General features: G+C 35.3%; 1 protein-coding gene across 1 annotated transcript in view; it reads right to left on the reverse strand.

Moving 5' to 3' along the window:
* The window catches only part of GPATCH2 (G-patch domain containing 2), a 119,203-nt gene that overhangs the window by 82,150 nt on the left and 18,084 nt on the right, over positions 1 to 18,969 (reverse strand). The window contains exons 4-5 of the mRNA XM_084203562.1: positions 14,843 to 15,025; positions 13,679 to 13,758 (exon numbers count right to left, since the gene is read on the reverse strand). Of these exons, the coding sequence (XP_084059688.1) occupies positions 13,679 to 13,758; positions 14,843 to 15,025 (263 nt within the window). The remainder of the gene's footprint in view (positions 1 to 13,678; positions 13,759 to 14,842; positions 15,026 to 18,969) is intronic.

Raw genomic sequence — 18,969 nt, forward strand, 5'->3', positions numbered from 1 at the left:
AGCAGACTATAGATACAATGGATGCAATCAACCAAAATTTGTGAACAGCAGTTTCATATCTATGAATCTAGAATTAAAAGATCACCAAATAATTAAGGACCTACTTCTCCAAGGCCCCACAGCCACTCAATACATCACTACGACTAGACACTGGTAGTCATAATGAAATTTTCCATGCTCATGACTGATTTTGGGCCTGCTGCCATCTAAGACTGCTGAAGAGCTCTGATCATACCACCCGCATCAGTAACTCCCCTGAAATAAGTGAGGTACAAACCTCCCTCCACAGAAAAATAATTTAAAAATCCAAAAATAATCCCCCTGACTAAAATCTTGTAAGTACACCCAAGCAGATTGCTTTTAAGAAAGTACCTTTCCCCACCCCATAACACCTATAAGGAAGAGAAGATTGTCATGGAACACCTGGACAATGACCGGAGTTTGCTACTAATGGGTTATTATTCATACTGCTTATGTTTTGTTACTTTGTGTTGCTTTACAGTACACACATCTCAATATTTTTTTAATTTTTAAAAGTTGTGCTCACTGCTCTAATCCAGAAGAAAACACATTTCTTCTGAAAGGACATGACAATTCTCTTCCATGCAACATACACACTTTCTGAAATAACTAAAGTGTCTTGGCAACTATAAACTCTGAGAAATGACAGTATGAATGTAGTACTGAGAAAATCACGTTTTGAAGCTTGAAGAGCTTCAAGTTAAAGTTAAAGCGATCACATTAAAGTTAAAACGATCACATTATTCTAATTTTACAATTGTTACATATCAGAGTTAGTTTACAGCCTTGCAACAGTTTACACTATTATTCATTCTACCAGTTACACTTACTGATGCTTGTTTGCTCATGTGCTTCTTCCAACCACAGAAAAATGCGGCATAAAAATAATTATTGTAATAGATCATGCATCTTTAGTTGCATGCAAATGTTCCTTTCAAAGACCATGTCTTTCTGGATCTTGCCAATTATTAGCCCTAGTTAAGTAATTTCCACTTCTCCAAGGCAGTGACAAATACACATTTAAAGCAGTTAAAACAGACAACATTTATAGTGATTGGCTAAAGCACAAAACAAGCATACACAAACCCTCTGTTAAGTTGTTTCTTTTAATTCTATGGCAGCTTTCTCTGACTTTCTCTTGCAGGCTTGTAGTCTTACCCACTACATAGCTCAGAATAAAAAGTCCTAAGGGGAGGTCACGCAGATTTTTATCACTGCTGGAAACTCTGCTGTTGCAAATGTTTTTGACTCTTTTTGTAACACATTATTACAATTAGAAATAGAGTAGCACTAGGTGGTTCTGATTTTGACAATTTAAAGAGGCATTTTTCACCCAACTTACTCTTGAAGAACATTAATACATGATTATGACATATGTATCCCTCAATAAGTACTCTATTAGATTTGTATTTGTACATAATTAGAGTAAGGCTTAAAATGGGCAAAAAAATCATATTTCCCTATAAAAACAAGAAATTAATTTGAGAGAGAGACATGAACATATTGACACTATTTTTAGATAAGCAGGTAAGACCTGTAATTAAAGCCTGATCTGTGCCTAAGAAAACATCTGTTTTCTTCACTGCATAATTAGTAAAATTAATGAATTCCAATCCATCCGCACAAATGATTTGTCGCTGTAGGACACAAAAGAACACACGCACACACCGCTCTCCAAGAAAGAAGGAAAAGAAAGCGTTTATTTTCTGACTCCATCATTTATAGTTTTACAAAAGTAACAGTAGATTGGAGGGTGACAGTGCCACCTCTCCACAGACACTGGTTTAGCCAATAGTCCATCAACAGTGTCCTCTTCCATAAAAAATGTAAACAATAAGTTGTTTTCAGACAAGTGTGTGAGAAAGTTCTTCACAAAAAATGTCAATATCAGAAGGCCTTCTAGAAATCTCAAAAACTCAAGATGACAATGACTTTTTTAACTTTGAAATCAATCACTGTTAAGCCCAAGAGGCCTTCAGCTACACAAATTTGCCAAAAAGTGATACTGTAGATCAAGTTCAAATTACAACTATAATTTTCTTATAGTTATGTTTCAAACATTTTCTAGCCTTCTTTCTCTATTCTGCCAATGTTCACATTTCTATTATAAACAAAACATATTTGGGCCTTTAAGAAATTTGAGATGACTACATACTAAATTAACCTTCCCATTCATAATTCTTGTCAGAAATCTGATTAAGATCACATTTTTTAACTGGATCATACCAGGAAACAGTCTTATTTTTTTACAAATCTCCCAATAAGTGTATCTCCCTCTGACATATTTTATTATATACAGAGCAGGAAACTGCTGAACAGTGAACACAATTTCACAGATTAGAATATCAAACATTAGAGAAATTTATTTTAAAATATGTTCTTAAAAAAAGTGTTACTTCTTGGCAGGTGACTGCTTACATGGCAAGTGACCACACTTGAAGAGGTTAGCTGGACAATTACAGACACCCCAAAAGATGGGGCACAGAATATGCTTTAGCAACCACAACTTTTGCCATTGTATTGCTGCCATAAAGGGACAACAAAAGGAGGCTTCTATCACACCATCTTTGGGCTCTCACTCACAAGGGCAATTCTGACTGCCCATATTAAAAACCTTTGACCAAAACCTATATATGTGTCTGTTCATCTGCTATAATTGTTTCAATTTTACTCTTTGACTCAGAGATATGTGCAGGAAAAACCCAGCTAACAATCTCATAAGTACTTGTTTTACAAATCTGGCCCTCAGTCAAGAAGTTGCAGTGAAAAGTCTTTTAATCACCTTCTGATCAGAATTTACTGGATTGGATCTAAGTTCAAGGGTATTAAAATGTGCAAAGGAGACTATGAAAAAATGGCTGGGTTATAGATTTTAACTTCTTAACTAGAAAATTGACTCAAAATAGATTTTCTAATTTACAATGAATCAAAAGAAAAAACATTAGACCATAGCAAAAGTGGCACAAATGTATCAAAAAGCAAATGAATAAACATTTGAAAAGATTTATTATTAGAAATCGTAATAAATTTTGGAAAGATGAATCGATTTTAGTTAAAAGGTATAACTGACAATTTATTGGGCGGGAAGATGCATTATTTTCCAATTGTTATCCACCTACAGTAAAACTGATTTGTGTCCTATTGTATTTTATGGAAAAGGAGAGAGCAACTTTCAGTGATTTAGATTAAATGTATTAATCATAACCAGGCACTGTGAACTATATATCTACTATTAAAGAAGATTTTTGACATTTAATTCTGTAGCAATATTTTGGCTCTGTACCACTCTTCCTAAATCCAATTCCTGCTACAGTTGGCAGATTTCTCCCTTTTAATTTTATGGGGCTTAAAGTAGCATTTAACCATCCATGCGGTAAATAATGCAGGATTAGAAATATTTAGTGTTTTGTTTCCCTTTGAACAGAACCAATCCATCAACCTCCAAATATTTTAAAAATATTTTCCACATTCTAGTAATATTTAATATAAGATTCAGTAAAATGTCCTATATAAATGAAGTTGTTTTCCTGAAACAAAAAATAGCCCACATTAAATACTAAAGAAAATATGCATCTGCATCACTGATATAGGGGAACTAATTTTATAATGATACTGCTTTGGGTACAAAGAAAACTTTAATAAAACCTTCAGAGTTTTTAAACTTGACAATCACATAATATCCAATACTTACTCTCAATCAGAAAAAATACAGTTAAATGTTCTCCTGAACAAGGCGTAACAATATATTTTGTAATATTTATGCCCAACTTAACACTGAAATGGTAGCTTCTATTTATGCAAACCCCTGCCCCCCTCCTCTTTTTTATGCAGTCATTGCCTACGTTTTCTTTAATGCTATATTTTGCTGCATGGAAAAGTGAGTTTAGAGTAACTTTTAAGAAGCAATATTCTTAGAATTCTTTTACGTAGTGCAAATAGTCTTAAATTGCCTTATAGCTATACCAAAATGTAGATCCCAGGTTTAAAAAAAAAACACAAACAAGAGGTGCAGAATGGCAACAAAATCTCGATTGTGACATGTATAATGCCTTCTTTTCCATAGCATAACAGTGTGACAGAAAACAGGAAAAAGGGTTCTCTCCAGTTTGACCATATTCTTCGGGGAATAAAAATGCAACCTACTGTGAACCTACTGTATGTATCTGTTTAGGTCTTTGTAAAAAAAGGCTTTTAGAAGCCTTGTCCAAAGCAAACAGGTCAGGGCAAAGGGAAAATGGGGCACATTTTCTCTTAAAAGCTCTTTAAAGTGAACTACATGAGTGTTTAAAGAAATACACATCTAAAGGAAGACAGTTGAAACAGAGTTTGCCCATCAGCTAACAGTAAGGAAAGATGACTCCCCACATAAACAACTTTCAGTTCTCTGAATTGAGAAGTTTCTTCCTTGACCTTTAAAACCAAGATCTGCAGGAATACTAAGTCAAAGCTGAGAAATAACAAATTGAGAAAGTTTGTCTCCTGTTTGTGAATGCAGGTGTTTAAAACCATCTGTCAAATCACCTATCCAAAGTCTGTAGTGAGAAAAAGAAAAACTATCCACCGCAAAAAATCAGATCAGGAGCAAGTACAAGAGTCTGCTGAGTCTAATTGCAAGGGGCTGAGTGGAACAGATTTTGAGCTGTTATCAAAACTGTTGAACTGGAAGTGTTCACTTGATCAGTTACAATCATTTACATTTCACTTCAAAAACAAGCTAAAAAAGCACCTGCTATGTTGCAGTTGAAGGGACAGTAATTAACAGGCAAGGACTAATACACTCTTGAACCACTCCAGCTGCAACTGCTAAAGTTAATAAACCTTTTCTTCTGGTTTATCAGCAACTGGACAAATGGTGTGAGTACACAAAAACCAGTAATTACTATGCTTTTGAAAACATCATACCAGTGTTTTATGTAGGGTTTCCCACAACATCAAGAGCCCATGAAACTTAGGAGCTTTGAGTTTTTTTGTGACTCACAACTCACAGGTTAAGGTACTGATTATCTGTGGGGAATGGGACCTTTCCAATCTAGGATTGCTTACCACTATCTTATTTAAAGTTAGCACTGCTATTTATGATTCTAGATAAACATCTTTTATAAAAGTGCTCACTTCCAACAGGTCTTCGAATTGAACATGTTGCAGAAACATAAACAAAGCCTACATTTCTGTAAGAAAAGAAAAGGTTCTGCATTCAGTTATGTGCTTACTTGCTGTAAATACCATGTGGTAACTGTAGGAAGAATTTTGAGTAATTTCTGCCTTCTCAAAACTACACTCTCAATACGCACATTGGATTTTCTTATTTCATGAAACCAAATAGCAAGCACTTTTCCAGATGAGTCAGAAGTAAGGTAGGTACAAGAACTGTGGTGGTTTGCTCCTGCCCTTTCTGGTTGTGTTTAACAGGCTACAGAACACTGTCTTTACATCCAACTAAAGCCAGAGCAATTGAAGAGAATGGCAGAGGAGGACCTCTCCATTCCTGTATAATCTCTCACAGCAGAAAAGAAGACAAATAATTTTCTTGGTCGACTCAACTTCAATACAATACATCATGTATGTTTCCTACTTTATTTTCTGTCCTGTATTTTGAAGTAATTAGATACATGCACTGCCATGATGAATTGCTGGAGAGAATACTACAGATCCAGTTTAATTCACTATTTTTGCAGCACTTCTTACTCTGGGTACAAGCCACATGAACTCAAGTTGAAGATATAACCTCCACCCGCCCCAGCTTAAATTGGGGTTTGTATTTTTACTTTTATTAAAAATCAAACAACATTAAAATATTCTCATTATTGCCTTATAGTAATGATTAGAAAGATAAGCTGCTAATGCTATCCATCACTTCACACAAGATTTTTTAGAATATGTATTACATGAACTAATTCTAACAGAACCAGTGCACAAAATAAATGAGTGCATCTGAATAGAAACTGCTCATCTTAGAACAAATCTAGGTGGTCACTTAATAGGCTTAATCTAGATATCTAATGGAAATACTCTGTTTACCTCTAGACATCTAAAGTGACTGTATTCATTACATATGAAAAGCAACATAAAAAAAAAAAAATTCAAGTTGTTCCCTCTATCAGCAGCCCTGAACGAAAAACCTATTCATGTGAACGAGTTACTATGGGTTGAATCAGCAAGAAACTTCCAAGTGTTTAGGAACTATACTTGTTTTCAGTTAAAGAATGTTCAAAAACCTGTTAGCTGAAATCACTGGCATGATTTTCATGATTTACTTCATGTTTATGATGTTATTACAACATAAATGAGATGCTGCTTATCAGGTAAACCATAGTATCTGTACAGGTGTTCCTTGCCTATTACACATGTTTTACTATCTATTCTCAGCATTAAAGGATCAACTCCTCCCATCAAGCTCAACACAAGGAAATCCAACTCCTAACTTGACTCTGGATACAAGATGATGTTCCACCATTAATTGTTCAAAATGCTGCTCTTGAGGCATTAAGAAGTTTCTAAAAGAGATACAACAGTGAAATTCTTGCAGAAAAGATACTAAGTATAATTACATTTAAAGGATTTCTTTTCCCATTAGAATTGCACAAAAACATAAAACATCAAAGAACCCATAGGCACTTGGGAAGTCAAAATAAGCAAATTCTAGAGAAGAATGTCTAGAGAAGAAACATTTTATGCAGCCACACACCAGAAAGTGGGATTTCTTTAAAGCTGCAGAAAACAAGAGGAATAATCACGTTGCTTCGTATTTTGAGGTCAAAGGTTTTAAAAATCATTATTATCTGTAAAGACTGCTGTAAAACTGTATTAAATGTGTTTTCAAGACAGACACTAACTGAGGAATGAAAGGGATATCATAATGCTATTTGTCCTTCTTAAAAATAAACTTAAGTGAAATTGTAGATGACAATCATTGGAACGGTTGGGTTGAGGTGAATTACAGGAAATACTGCTTAGCCTAACAGTTCATAGCACTTGTCACCATGAATAAACCACAGAATGCATCTAAAAAACTAAGCAGCACATTTGGCATTTCTGAGACTAATGCTGGAGGGCAACTGCTTTGCTGAAGTGGGATGCTGGTTTTGACAGTATACTTGAGAGTCCAAGAAGAGACTAAGTCACCACATTCACTTCAGCTAGACAGAAGTTAATCTCTGATAGTTTAAGGGTATGCTTTGATTGTCACTGTAGGTCAACAATACCAATAAAAAAACATTGTGAGCTTTGTGATACAGAGTATCTCTTTTCACGGTTATACCTAAAAGATACTTACATTTTGTTGATAAAGTACAATTGTTATCTCCACAAGCTATTAATTGGTTGATGCATCTAAACTATTTTTTTTTCTTGATAGTTGTAGATTTTGTAAGAATCAAGGCAAGACACAACTCAAGAACTACACTAATTTACAAGGTAAGTGGTACAGAAGAATGAATAAAAAACCACATGGCTCACCTTCACCAGTAACTCTTTTCTGGCTAATGAACTGCAGCTTCAAGTGAGACAAATGCTGTGGTATTATTTGTGCCTCTTTACTGATTTGATGACACCGCGATAATTGAAGATTTTCATTAGACAATTTCAGGTGACACAAAAATCACTGTCACTTAACGCAAACAGCTTGTGAGGCAGACTTTATTTAACCACAAATCTCGTAAGTGATAGGCAGAAATCACAACCCTTCATAACAATGACATCAACACTGACAAACCTGACCTATTAATTGCAATGCTGTGCCTTGAACAATCACATACAAACCAACTGTACCTTACATACAGATACCACTGCTGGTGCTATTAGTGATGAGAACCCCTTTGAGAACTGACCTACCATGAAAAATGATACAGGTGTAATTAGGATCCTTTCAATGAGGAAGTGCACTAAGCCATTATGAAAGTCACTAAGCAGCTTTAGTCCTCCATCAGGTGCTTCCCATAGCAGATGGAAGTTACATTAGGCTTGCAGTGGTGTAAGTGAAAGCTTTAGCAAAATGCATTAGAAAATTTATTTGTGGAAAAAAAAAAGCTCTATGTGGAATACATGGTGAGGATTAAAAGGCGTAAGAACAGTAAGTAGCTCCTCAAAAAATGTATAGATACATGAAGTAAAAAACATCACAGGTACCTCAACATTTTCCACAATATTTACATTTCCAGTTTGAAACCCACATTGTTTATGATAAGGTTTTGAAATCTGACTGATGGTTTTTTTTCCCTTTGGTTCATAGATTTGGGTTGGAAGGGAAAGATCATCTAGTGCCACCCCCCTGCCAAGGGAAGGGACGCCTTCTGCTAGGTATGAAACTATTGTTTTCTCATAAAATAACGCTATTTCAACATGACTAAGTTTTGAAACCTAGAAGTGTGCCACTTGACTCATTCCTCAGGAAAACTGTAGCATTTTTGCCGATAGTTACTGAACACTAGAAGAATTGAAGGTGGGGCTTACACTGACATCACAGCAGCATCTCCTCTTCTAACAATCTGATTTTTTCTGCCTGAAAAAAACATATCTGCAAGGAAGCACATAGGTGCAGGAAAACACTCACTCCTTAAGGAAGTTTTATCCCTCCACATTGTAAAACTAAGGTATTGAGTTAAACAGAGGATTAAAAGAGCATGACATTGACTAAATTTTTGCATGAGTGGGTATCAATTTAAGGTAATTACAAATTAAAAAAAGGGAAAAGCATACCAAAAAATGCTTTCAGTAGCTGAGAGTATTTTTGATGACAGGAAATGCTAATAAAACCACTACAAAACCAAAATATCCCTACCCTCCTACTTGTTTCATTTGCAGTTTTAGTAGCATAAGGTTTCAAAATGTTACCCTCAGGCAGAGGCCTAATATTCCTCATCATGAATGAATCAAAGTGCGAAATTCAACAAGAGTTTAGTTTTGTTATAATCTAATACCATCACATTTCCACAGAATGTGATATAGAGTCTATTGCTCCCAATGACAGAAAATCATTAACTGAAGAAAATAACTAATACACCACAGATAAATTCTTCTGTGCACCTCGCTGATATGGTATTGTTTTATCTGACTGTATACCACTCATCCAACATAAACAAATTCTCCACACCACCAAATACACTTCAACTTGAGAAGCAGTGTTCTTCCAAAAGTTGCGGAGTACCCACAAAGAGGCTTATGACCAATATTGTAAAAACAGTGCCCAAATTATTCTTTAAGGAAATATTCTTTGGATCTATAGCAAGGTTTCTTACCCAGTAATATTTCACTTTATTTCCAAAATATTTTGACAAGAAAAAGCTCCTGAAAACACCTGGCTGTTTCTTCAGTTAGAGAGAACTTAGAAGCAGAAATGTTTGATTTGATTTTACATTTTGAAAGCTGTTTAAAATAGCACGAGTGCTCAATGCATCTTTTCTCCTAATGTCAATAGACTGTTAATCTGTCAACAATTTTTTTGAGAAAAGCTTTTATCTTTGAACTTTAAAAAAAAAAGTCACAGGATTTGACAGAAATACCCAGACACCTTCAGATAACAGTTCCTGGAAATGCAGCTTTCATCCTTCAAACACATTTTGAATAATTACAACTGTGTATAGTCAAGCTCAGTAGCACAGCTGTGCAAAAAAATAAATCAATCCAGGAGTGCAAGACTTAATACAAGCTGTCTTTAATATAATGAAACCAATCCCCACGACACAAAGGTGATGGATGGAAAAACTGGCAGAGTCAAAAGAAAGCATCTTTTTTTATTGGTCATGTTTTTTGCACTTCAGCTCAGTGAAATCACTTACCAGCTTCCAGCCCAGACAGGGAATACAGGCAGGAAGAGGTGACACACAAGAGTTCTTAAACAAAACCCTGCAATGTTTCTCTATGTGTCAGAGAAGAAACAGTGCCTAGAACCACACAAGGAGCAGCTAAAACAACAGCACTCATTTTTAAAACTTATTAAAAGTATTTCCATTTATGGAATGGAGGAGTTTTGAATGAAAGTCAAAATTTTCATTCGAATAATAAGTTGGGCAAAACATTTTGAAGAAAATGAGAAAATAGGTTATGTTTTTGCTATCTATAATTAACTCTTATTTTCTTTAAGAAGGGTTTTATGCTCTCCCTAGGAATCTGTCTGAGAAAAAAATTACAACCTTAATCATTTTAGGTAAAGAGGTAATTTAGTATTCTATATCATAGAAACAAACCTTTACACCTCCAACACACCTACAGTGTTAGATTTCAGACTTTATTCTATGAAATACCAAAGCTTCACATGCAATTTGAATGAACACAGATACATTACTAGAAAAGTGACATGTATATAAACTAGATGAGTGCCAAGTATATAAACACACATAAAGACCAGAAGAAAATGCATTCCTTCTAAGAAATCACTGTTTCATTCACTACCTCTAAACGCTACCTCTAAATTGCAAGATTACTGTCTTTTCCTAACATAGAGCAATGTGAGGCTTGGGACTACTTCATCAGGTCATATGTAACTTCAGAATTCAACCAATTCAACTCAACCACAGTAAGATTTGATGCAATATACACCTTATGAAAAGAATACACTTAATATGAAAGCAAATGTATAATTTTCCTCATTTTAACTACAAAGCTACTACTATCAACTTAGCATGGTATTAGACAAACCACATACTTTTCTATTTCTTTTCAAGTATAGTTACACTTGATGCTATCACAAAACCAAGCAATGAAGACATAAAAAGCCACCATTATAGTTGCAACTCAAAATATATGCATGACAAATTACTTAATTACAGATTCTATTAAAAACTGGCCTATCTTAAATGAACTGGACAATTGAAAGGCTGTAAGCCAGTTGTATTGAATATATTGAATATTTTCTTTTTTTTTGTTTTAATTTTCTTGCTCGGCCATTTCAGTTGTCATCTGCTGTATAACTCATTCAACCTGGACATTGGAGTAGGTAGGGATTTTCAAAGTATGTGCATGCTAAGTTTTTTACTTCTCTCTTTCTTGTCCAGCGTTGTGTGATTATTAAAAAAGTGTTTTGACTCAAAGGAAGTACCCTTGATAAAAGAAAGACTCATGAGTTTGCTCAAATTAAGCAACTTATCCATGAAACACAAGAAGAGCTTCTGGAGAGACTCTAAGTGCTAGCTGTGGCTACCTCAAGTTCAAGTTTACTGCCTGGTCCATCAAGAGCAGCATTCTTCCTTCGATCCTCAGCTCCCACCGCGCTGTAAACATGATGTGAGCAGGCCACAGCAAGCAATACCCCCACTCTTGGCCTGTCATTTCTCTTACAAGAAAACACCCAAACAGTTGGGCATTAAACACTTTCTGAGAGAGGATGAGGGTATATCCAGCCATTATCATCGCTCTTCACTCTCCCTTCCCCAAACCTGTGATCTCACCCAGGCTTTGCTGGCTGCTATAATTGTGAGCCTTCAACCAAGCTTTCCAAAAAAGCTTAAGCCTTGACAGCATGCAAAAGGCCAACTGTATGCTCACATTCCTTGGATACAAATTACAAACCCTTAGACTGAACAGAAGATATAATGTGTATCTTTTAGGTAGTGTATCTATTTTTTTTAACGTTGTCTCCCTTTCAGGTCTGTGTAAAAGCAGTGATACAGACATCAGACTCCTTGCTGCAAGAAGAGAATTCATTCACACCACAAATCCGTTCAATAACTCGAGTCTGCAGTGTTCTTTTCTCAGGATATTAATCTTTCTTAAAGCATTCTTGCTCTTCTTCACTGTTACCATCTAATAGCAGTAATTACTTCTTGTTCTGTGTTATCAGACGTCACAGGTATTAAATGACTTTTTTTTTGTCATTGAATTTAAGTATCTAAAGAAGATTTTCTTTAAGAAGCAACCACTGACAAAAGGAAGCCCACAAGCTCTGGTTTATATTTGCAAAGACAGATGCAGCAGATGTGCCCACAAACATAAATAGTCATTAAGGAGGTCAGAAGGCTGCATCTGCAGAGCTAACAGCACATCCTCTCTATTTGTGACTCCTGCCTAAATATAATGACTCAGAAACCACATTTACATGCCAGCCTTCTTCCACAACATCATGCAAATGACATATTTAATAACTGGATGTAACTGAATTATCAGTCTTTAGTAGATTGGCTTGGATTTTTGTTATAAAGGGAACTACAATGCCATCATTATATATGGGATATCATGACTGGAAGACAAAATCAACTCCTAAGGACAATCCAGAAAGCGTAGCAGAAAATAAACATTAGGATTTTTTATTATATATATGCATTCACAGTATATCTTCATCAATTGAAATTTAATCACCTTTTTACAATTTAGAGGAAAAGGAAGGTTTTAGGGTAGTTAAGCCATGTATCATCAGTACCATGAAGCTAACCTATCAGTTATAATAGCTACTATAAAATACCAGAGTGAAATTGCAATAAGCCTAGAAAATGGGCTACAAATCCCAGATATGCTCAAGCAAGCACTGAACCAAAAATAAAAATAGGTAGATAGGAAACCAAGATCTAGGTAGCATTCATCTAATTCATGACCACTAACAGCAGAGATCACAGGCCAAGGTTTTAAAGCATCTTATTCAGCTCCAAATGGCAATTATTGGACAGGAACTCAATTACAAAGACCTTGCCTCTTCAAAATGAATTAAATTTCTAGCAGTTCCTTTCTATTCTCTCCACATATAACACTTCTTACATTTCTCAGAAACAACTCATGTTATTTAGGCAACTTAAATCTGAAAACATTTAATGTTGTCAAATAATAAAGAATATCCATGTTGCAGTATTTATTGTCCTGGCCTATGTTTATTACACCTGATAAAGGATCTCCCACATCCTCTTCCAAATATTTTTCTTATAAGAAAGAAATAGACTGGGCCATAATTAATATATTTAGCATTTAAATTTAGAAAGCCAAATTTCTCTTCTCATCATGCCCTTCTCCAAAGAAAAATTAAAAAAAAATATTAGAAACTTATTTTAGACAAAAGCTCTAGAAAAATCCAAGTATTAGATTGCACAGAAATGCAAAGACAGGCAAATTTTTTCCTCCACTTATAAACACTGCTCCTAGGGCTGTAGGTACTAAAAACCCCCAAACACCCCATTTTTATGCCAGCTTTAGAACAGGCTCAGTACAAAGAAATGCATGATCTCTATGGCAGGCACTTGGATAGCCTGTTTTAATTTTTTTTTGTATATACCCTTTTCACCTGACCACGCAGGCGTAAACCAAACAAAAGAAAACATGGACATATTTTTCAGAACAGATTTTTGGGATAAAAAATGACCTGAATTGTACCACAATGCATGGTGAAAGTTTTTTTATTATCAGAAAAGAAATTGATTTGATTTTCATCATAAAAGTGAAACATGTTTTCATATAGACATAAGACATACACCGAAAATAGTAACTTATACACACATACCTGCACTGAAAACTTTTCCCTTTGCTTAGTTCAAAACAAGTACTGAGAAACAGTACCAGACTCTTCTGCAGTGGGATGTCACAATATTTAAAAAGAGTAAACATACGCTCAGGGAGCAGTGGCACCAAGTCTTCCAGTTCCATTATCCATCCATAATGTCAGGGAACAAGCATAAGAACAATATGCTTTTCTAAAAACCTCCAAGAACAGTGCACATGAGCTTACAAAAATGAAAACACCTACCAGTGCATTCTGGTTTCCTGAAGCCTTTTTTATGTTTCTTGCTGGCATTCCATGAAGATGACTACATCTACTCTGGAAACCTACAAAAAATACAAGTTTGTTTAAGAATAATTTCTCTACCATAGAACCAATAAAATTCACCATTACACACCAATCTATCAATATGAGCTCTGTTAAACAAAATCATCTTATTGGCAAACATTTTACTGGTGGAAACACAGAGCACAGAAAGGGAAAAGTAAGAAAAAGAATAAAGTGTCATAAAAATTGAAAATTCTGCAGCTATTCTTACTGCCCTCCTGGATCTATGCACAGCTGGCAGCACAAGCAGAACAGTGGAAAAGTGATTTTTGCATCACTTAAAACTTCCTTATCACATTACATCTGGCTAATCTGCAGAGACCAAGCCCCACAAAGTAATCCAAGTGTCCAGACAATAATCCTCACAGAAGGATTCAATACATTCAGCATAGTAGTTTAAAAGTGATTTGACCACTGCTCAGATTTGTATTTGAATGGGAAAGAAGATCCTTGTGGCAGAGGAAGGTACAACAAAATTCTTTGGCAGCAAGCTGAGGTCTGACAACTTCAATCTGTGGACAAGAATGGGTTCCTAGCTGTAAATGCAATCCAACACTGGTAGAGCTTACCATTGGTTACACTGGATGCACAGTGGTTGGAAGTATTTTAGAAATAAAGAAAAAGGTTATTTTCTAAGTTAAAATCTCAATCCATGCTCTAGAAGAACCCCTCCCTCTTCTATACAAACAACGTGGCCATAAAGCAAAGCAGACAGTCGCATTAGTCCTTCCAGATTTTAAATTAATGAACTCCTATAGAATTCTACACGTTACAGTAGAAGCCAGAAGCAAAACGGAGCATCAAGTTTCATTTCAAATAATTTTGAAAAATTCTCAATGCAAACATTGAGGGAAATAAAAACAGCAGGCCATCAAAATGAGCCATTTTACAACTTCTGACTTTTCTAATAATTGACTTTGAGTTATTTCTCTCTAATGATATCTTAAAAATTTAACAGTTCAAGGAAACAAACAGGTAACTCCAAGACTTGTCCACATTTTACATATTTAATATAATATACAGATATCCTTCTTTTGCACCCAAGTGATTCTACAGCTTGCATTTGCTTGATTTGCTACTTACCTCTCCTTCCTGAGCGGGACATAAGAGGGAAAGTACCAGTTAAGATACTTTCAAAAACTGGGTCAGGCAATTCTCTCTCCAGTTCTGTGGAGTCTTCTTGTTCCCACCATGGAATGACCCCTGTAATTCCACATGCTCCACCTGATTCGTTTTCATGAAACCAATCACTCTGCTCATCATCACCTGTGTGAGGGCAGGGTCCCCAAATCCCCAGAAAAGAGGGAGGAGCAGAGAAGATAAAAATCAGATGTTACTATCAATAAATACTCTGACAGGATTATTATTTCTTTCACTTTATAGCTGTATAACAATTACTCCTATATAGCAATTTTATTTGGAAAATGTTTCTCAATAGCATGACAAACATCGCCATCAATGAAACATCATAAAATGTAATGCTTTAAAACCAATTTACAATAGTGAAAACAATAATAAACTAGTTAATCCTTTTGGCAATAACTGTGGGGAAATCCATTTAAGTTACTGCACTTTACATATTAACAAAAAAACAAGCCTTAATCTCCTGCAGGGAATTAAAAGGTATAAAACTGAAACTGGTTCTTTGCAGCTGATAATGATATATAATTAGCTTAATTTCATGATTTGTATGGCTAGTAAAAAGGGAAAACAATCATGAACAGATGCGAGTAAATGAAGTTAATCTGATTAAGTTCATTTAGAAATAAGTTTTGAAAAAGTTGATTTTAAATGAAAACTGACAGTATCACATGATTGAGAATTATACTGCATTATAACACAAAGTTGATAATTCTTACTGACAATATTTATCTATGTAGAATTTAAATACCTGGATTTAAATTAAGAAATAAGACAGGACTGAAAATACAAGACTTAAAATCTGATCTTAAAATTAGCTCATAACCACACTAGCAACTAAAAATAAATGTTTATGTTTGTTTTAAAACATGTTCTTTCATATACACCATCTAGTTTCAGAAGAACAGAAAGCAGCTTCAAAAGACATGGGACATTTCCTTTCCTCTGCCCAAAACTTAGATTAAGTATGTGCTATACATTTTATTCTACTGCAAACTATCCAAACCATGTTTCATTATTTCTGCACATAAATTGTTTGACATTTCCATTTTTATTTGGAAATAAATTAAGCAAGATACAAATGTAAGATTTGTGAGACACAGATTTCAATAATAAAAACACATTTGTGCAAAGTTTAGTTATAACTCAATGCCATAGTGGGGAAACACAAATGATGAAAACCAAAGCCAAAATTTCAAGAAAAATAAAATCCAACACACTTTCTCCAAATAAACTGTTGCAATGTAAATAATATTTGAGATCAAGCACAAGTGAAAATGTCTGTAAACATTCAATCAGAATGAGTACTTCTAGAAAATATAGAATAATTAAAGCCCTTCTCTGGTCACTTGCAGGTGAAATGTGATCCTTGCACCTTTAATGATCACTACTAAAAGCAAAACTAGCAGAGGCTACAGAACAGGAACTTATAGATGGAGGAAGGGGAAAACAAAGGTGAGAAGAGATAAATAGTTCAAAATAAGATTTAAATTTCTTTGCATTCCTGAAGCATTTCTGCCTGCTCTCCCTATTCACTCTAATCCTCATTTACAGCCATGACAGTTCACAGAGACATTCACCATTAATTCCATCCTCATTTTGTTACAGCCAGGTATGGGCTTTTTGGAGGAACCCTAAGAATACTTAATAGGGACACTGGTGGTGGTGGAATGAGAACCACAGCTTTTAATTAGATTGGTCTGTGGTTCAGAGCTAAGGTTGAAATCCTTTGTTTAGATTTTCCAAACCTTTATGTTTGGAAACACTTTCCAAACTTTTGTTTGTTAAACTTCGTCTCTATATTTTGTCATGAGACCTCCAGATGCCTTCACTAACAAGAAATACTATCAGGAGCTCAAAAGTCATCTTCTTACACATAATTCATCCATGGAGGTAAGCACAGAAATCTGAAATGGGGGTTCCATGATGAGTTCAGGGACAGAAGCTGTAAGAGGCAGGCAGTCTAGCTTGGAAGAAAGCTACAATTTCAGACTGGGTTGGTGGAATGTGCAATAAGGCAAAGAGCAGCTATGGAAGGAAACTGATATTTTTGCTATACACACAGTAGCAGTTCTTGGCAGAAAAAAAAACCAAAAAACTTTTCCTTTTTGTGCAATGGGAATATTAGTATGTCAAGCAATCTTCTGTTAAGATACTTTAATTTTTATGCTATTATACACTTCCCTAAGCACTTCTGTTGCTTACAGCCAAAGGCAGACTTCAGATCTGAACCTCGCAGTCTTTTCCACATGACAGCAGCATCCAGATATACTTGGTTTTTAGCTTCCTTGTCTGTGAAATTAACTCTGAATCCCCTGAATATTTTAAATCATACTATCACCTTGAGGCAAGCGTAAGCCTATTATTACTATTCTTATCCAGGTGACACCACTCACATGTATTTTGCTTACCAGTTGCTCCACCTTGAAGGGATGCCACTTTCAGAGCCAGGGAAGACCACTGCATTTAATTCATTCCTTACCTCATACATACAGGCAATAAAACACAGAGGCCTCTCCACTCAAGACTTTAGTAACCAAATACTCGGATTTTATCCTACTTTAATTTGCAGCTCTCAAAAGGCAGCATGCATTCATAGCAAATGTGATCTTAGGAATACTAAAAGCTGAAAACAATATTTTTGACTTCCAAAGACTCACTACACTGTCCTTTCCTTTTCTCCTATGATGCTGATTCAGCACAGGACTACAGCAAATTACAATATTTTTCCAAGGAACAGGAAAGGTAGAAAAACCACCATATCTCCAAAAATAGAGCCCATGCATCCTCCTAAACACATTTTTTAAATACATCAAACTTGTTTATGTGTAAGGTTAATGCTTCAAGGAATTACTTCAAAGTAATTTACATTGAATTATAGCTGCACTGATCAGTACAATAAAGTCAATTTGAGGCTCGGAAATGTCAACTTCAATCCTAAAATTTCCAGGCCAGTTTGTGGCTTAATACATTTTTTTTAGTTATTTTTAGGCCATCCCCTCCCTCCAATTACTGTTTCCCTAAAGTTCACTTTGTATTATTATGTCTACATATTTACCTAACTACTGCTCCCATGTTAAATTCCTTGCCTTCTTCTTTAAGAAGTTTAGAAAATTATTTTATGTAGCTTCTGGTAGTTTTTCTATGGATGAAGAAACCTTCTGCATCACTATCACTTTCATGTTCAGAAAAACTAGACCTGAATCTTACTTTAGCTAAAGCAGTGCAGTTTTACAACAAACTTCCCACCGCATTAAGAGAGAGCCCTACCTCCCTTTCTGTTTTATTACAAAATGGCAAGAACAGGCTCACCAGCAGCCAATATATCTGCTCGCCTAGAACAATCACAACATACTTTGAGAGGTTACTGTGAAAAGTTTAGCATCAGTGTCCTACAAACACCACATGATACTGTGCTGCTCTGTTATCCACCAACCCATACACAGAGAATAAGAGCACAAGGTCTGTGATTACCCTGGGATTTCAGGGTCATTTCCAGGACTAGTGTATCTCTTTCTAGGTAAAAAAAAACCACTGCTAACAGCTGTAACAGTCATTTGGAAATATCAGGATATTCACTACAACACATCCCAGGAGTTTCAGGAAAGCAGAAGTTGAAGTTACCCATTCACAGAGGAACAGTGCATCTTGCTCTTTGTGCTTTACAGAGCTACCTTGACAAAAGATATACATACAAAAGATATGCTATATAAATATTTAGGATTTCAACTACTTAGGTCATATGCAACAACTTCATCTTATTTCTTTTCCATCTGCAAAGACTACAAACATATTTGCCACAACAGTTCAAACCTGATGTGATTTCACTTTGCATTGCACACCCCAATTCTTTTCTATATGGAGAAACACACCCTGCCTGTCACCCGCAGCTAGTGACATGCTGTACAAGGTCCAAATTAGTTCCTCACTAGAATTCTTCTACTGAATCAGTACTGGGTCATCTTCATAAAGGACATAGTAATGAATATATGTTTAATGGTAAAATAATGAACAGCTATCTTTAAACGCTTAGCCACATCCACAGCGGAACTCTGACATTCTCTGACCTT

The sequence above is a fragment of the Fringilla coelebs genome (genome assembly GCF_963513975.1).
Source record: "Fringilla coelebs genome assembly, chromosome: 3".
In the NCBI taxonomy this organism is placed as follows: domain Eukaryota; kingdom Metazoa; phylum Chordata; class Aves; order Passeriformes; family Fringillidae; genus Fringilla; species Fringilla coelebs.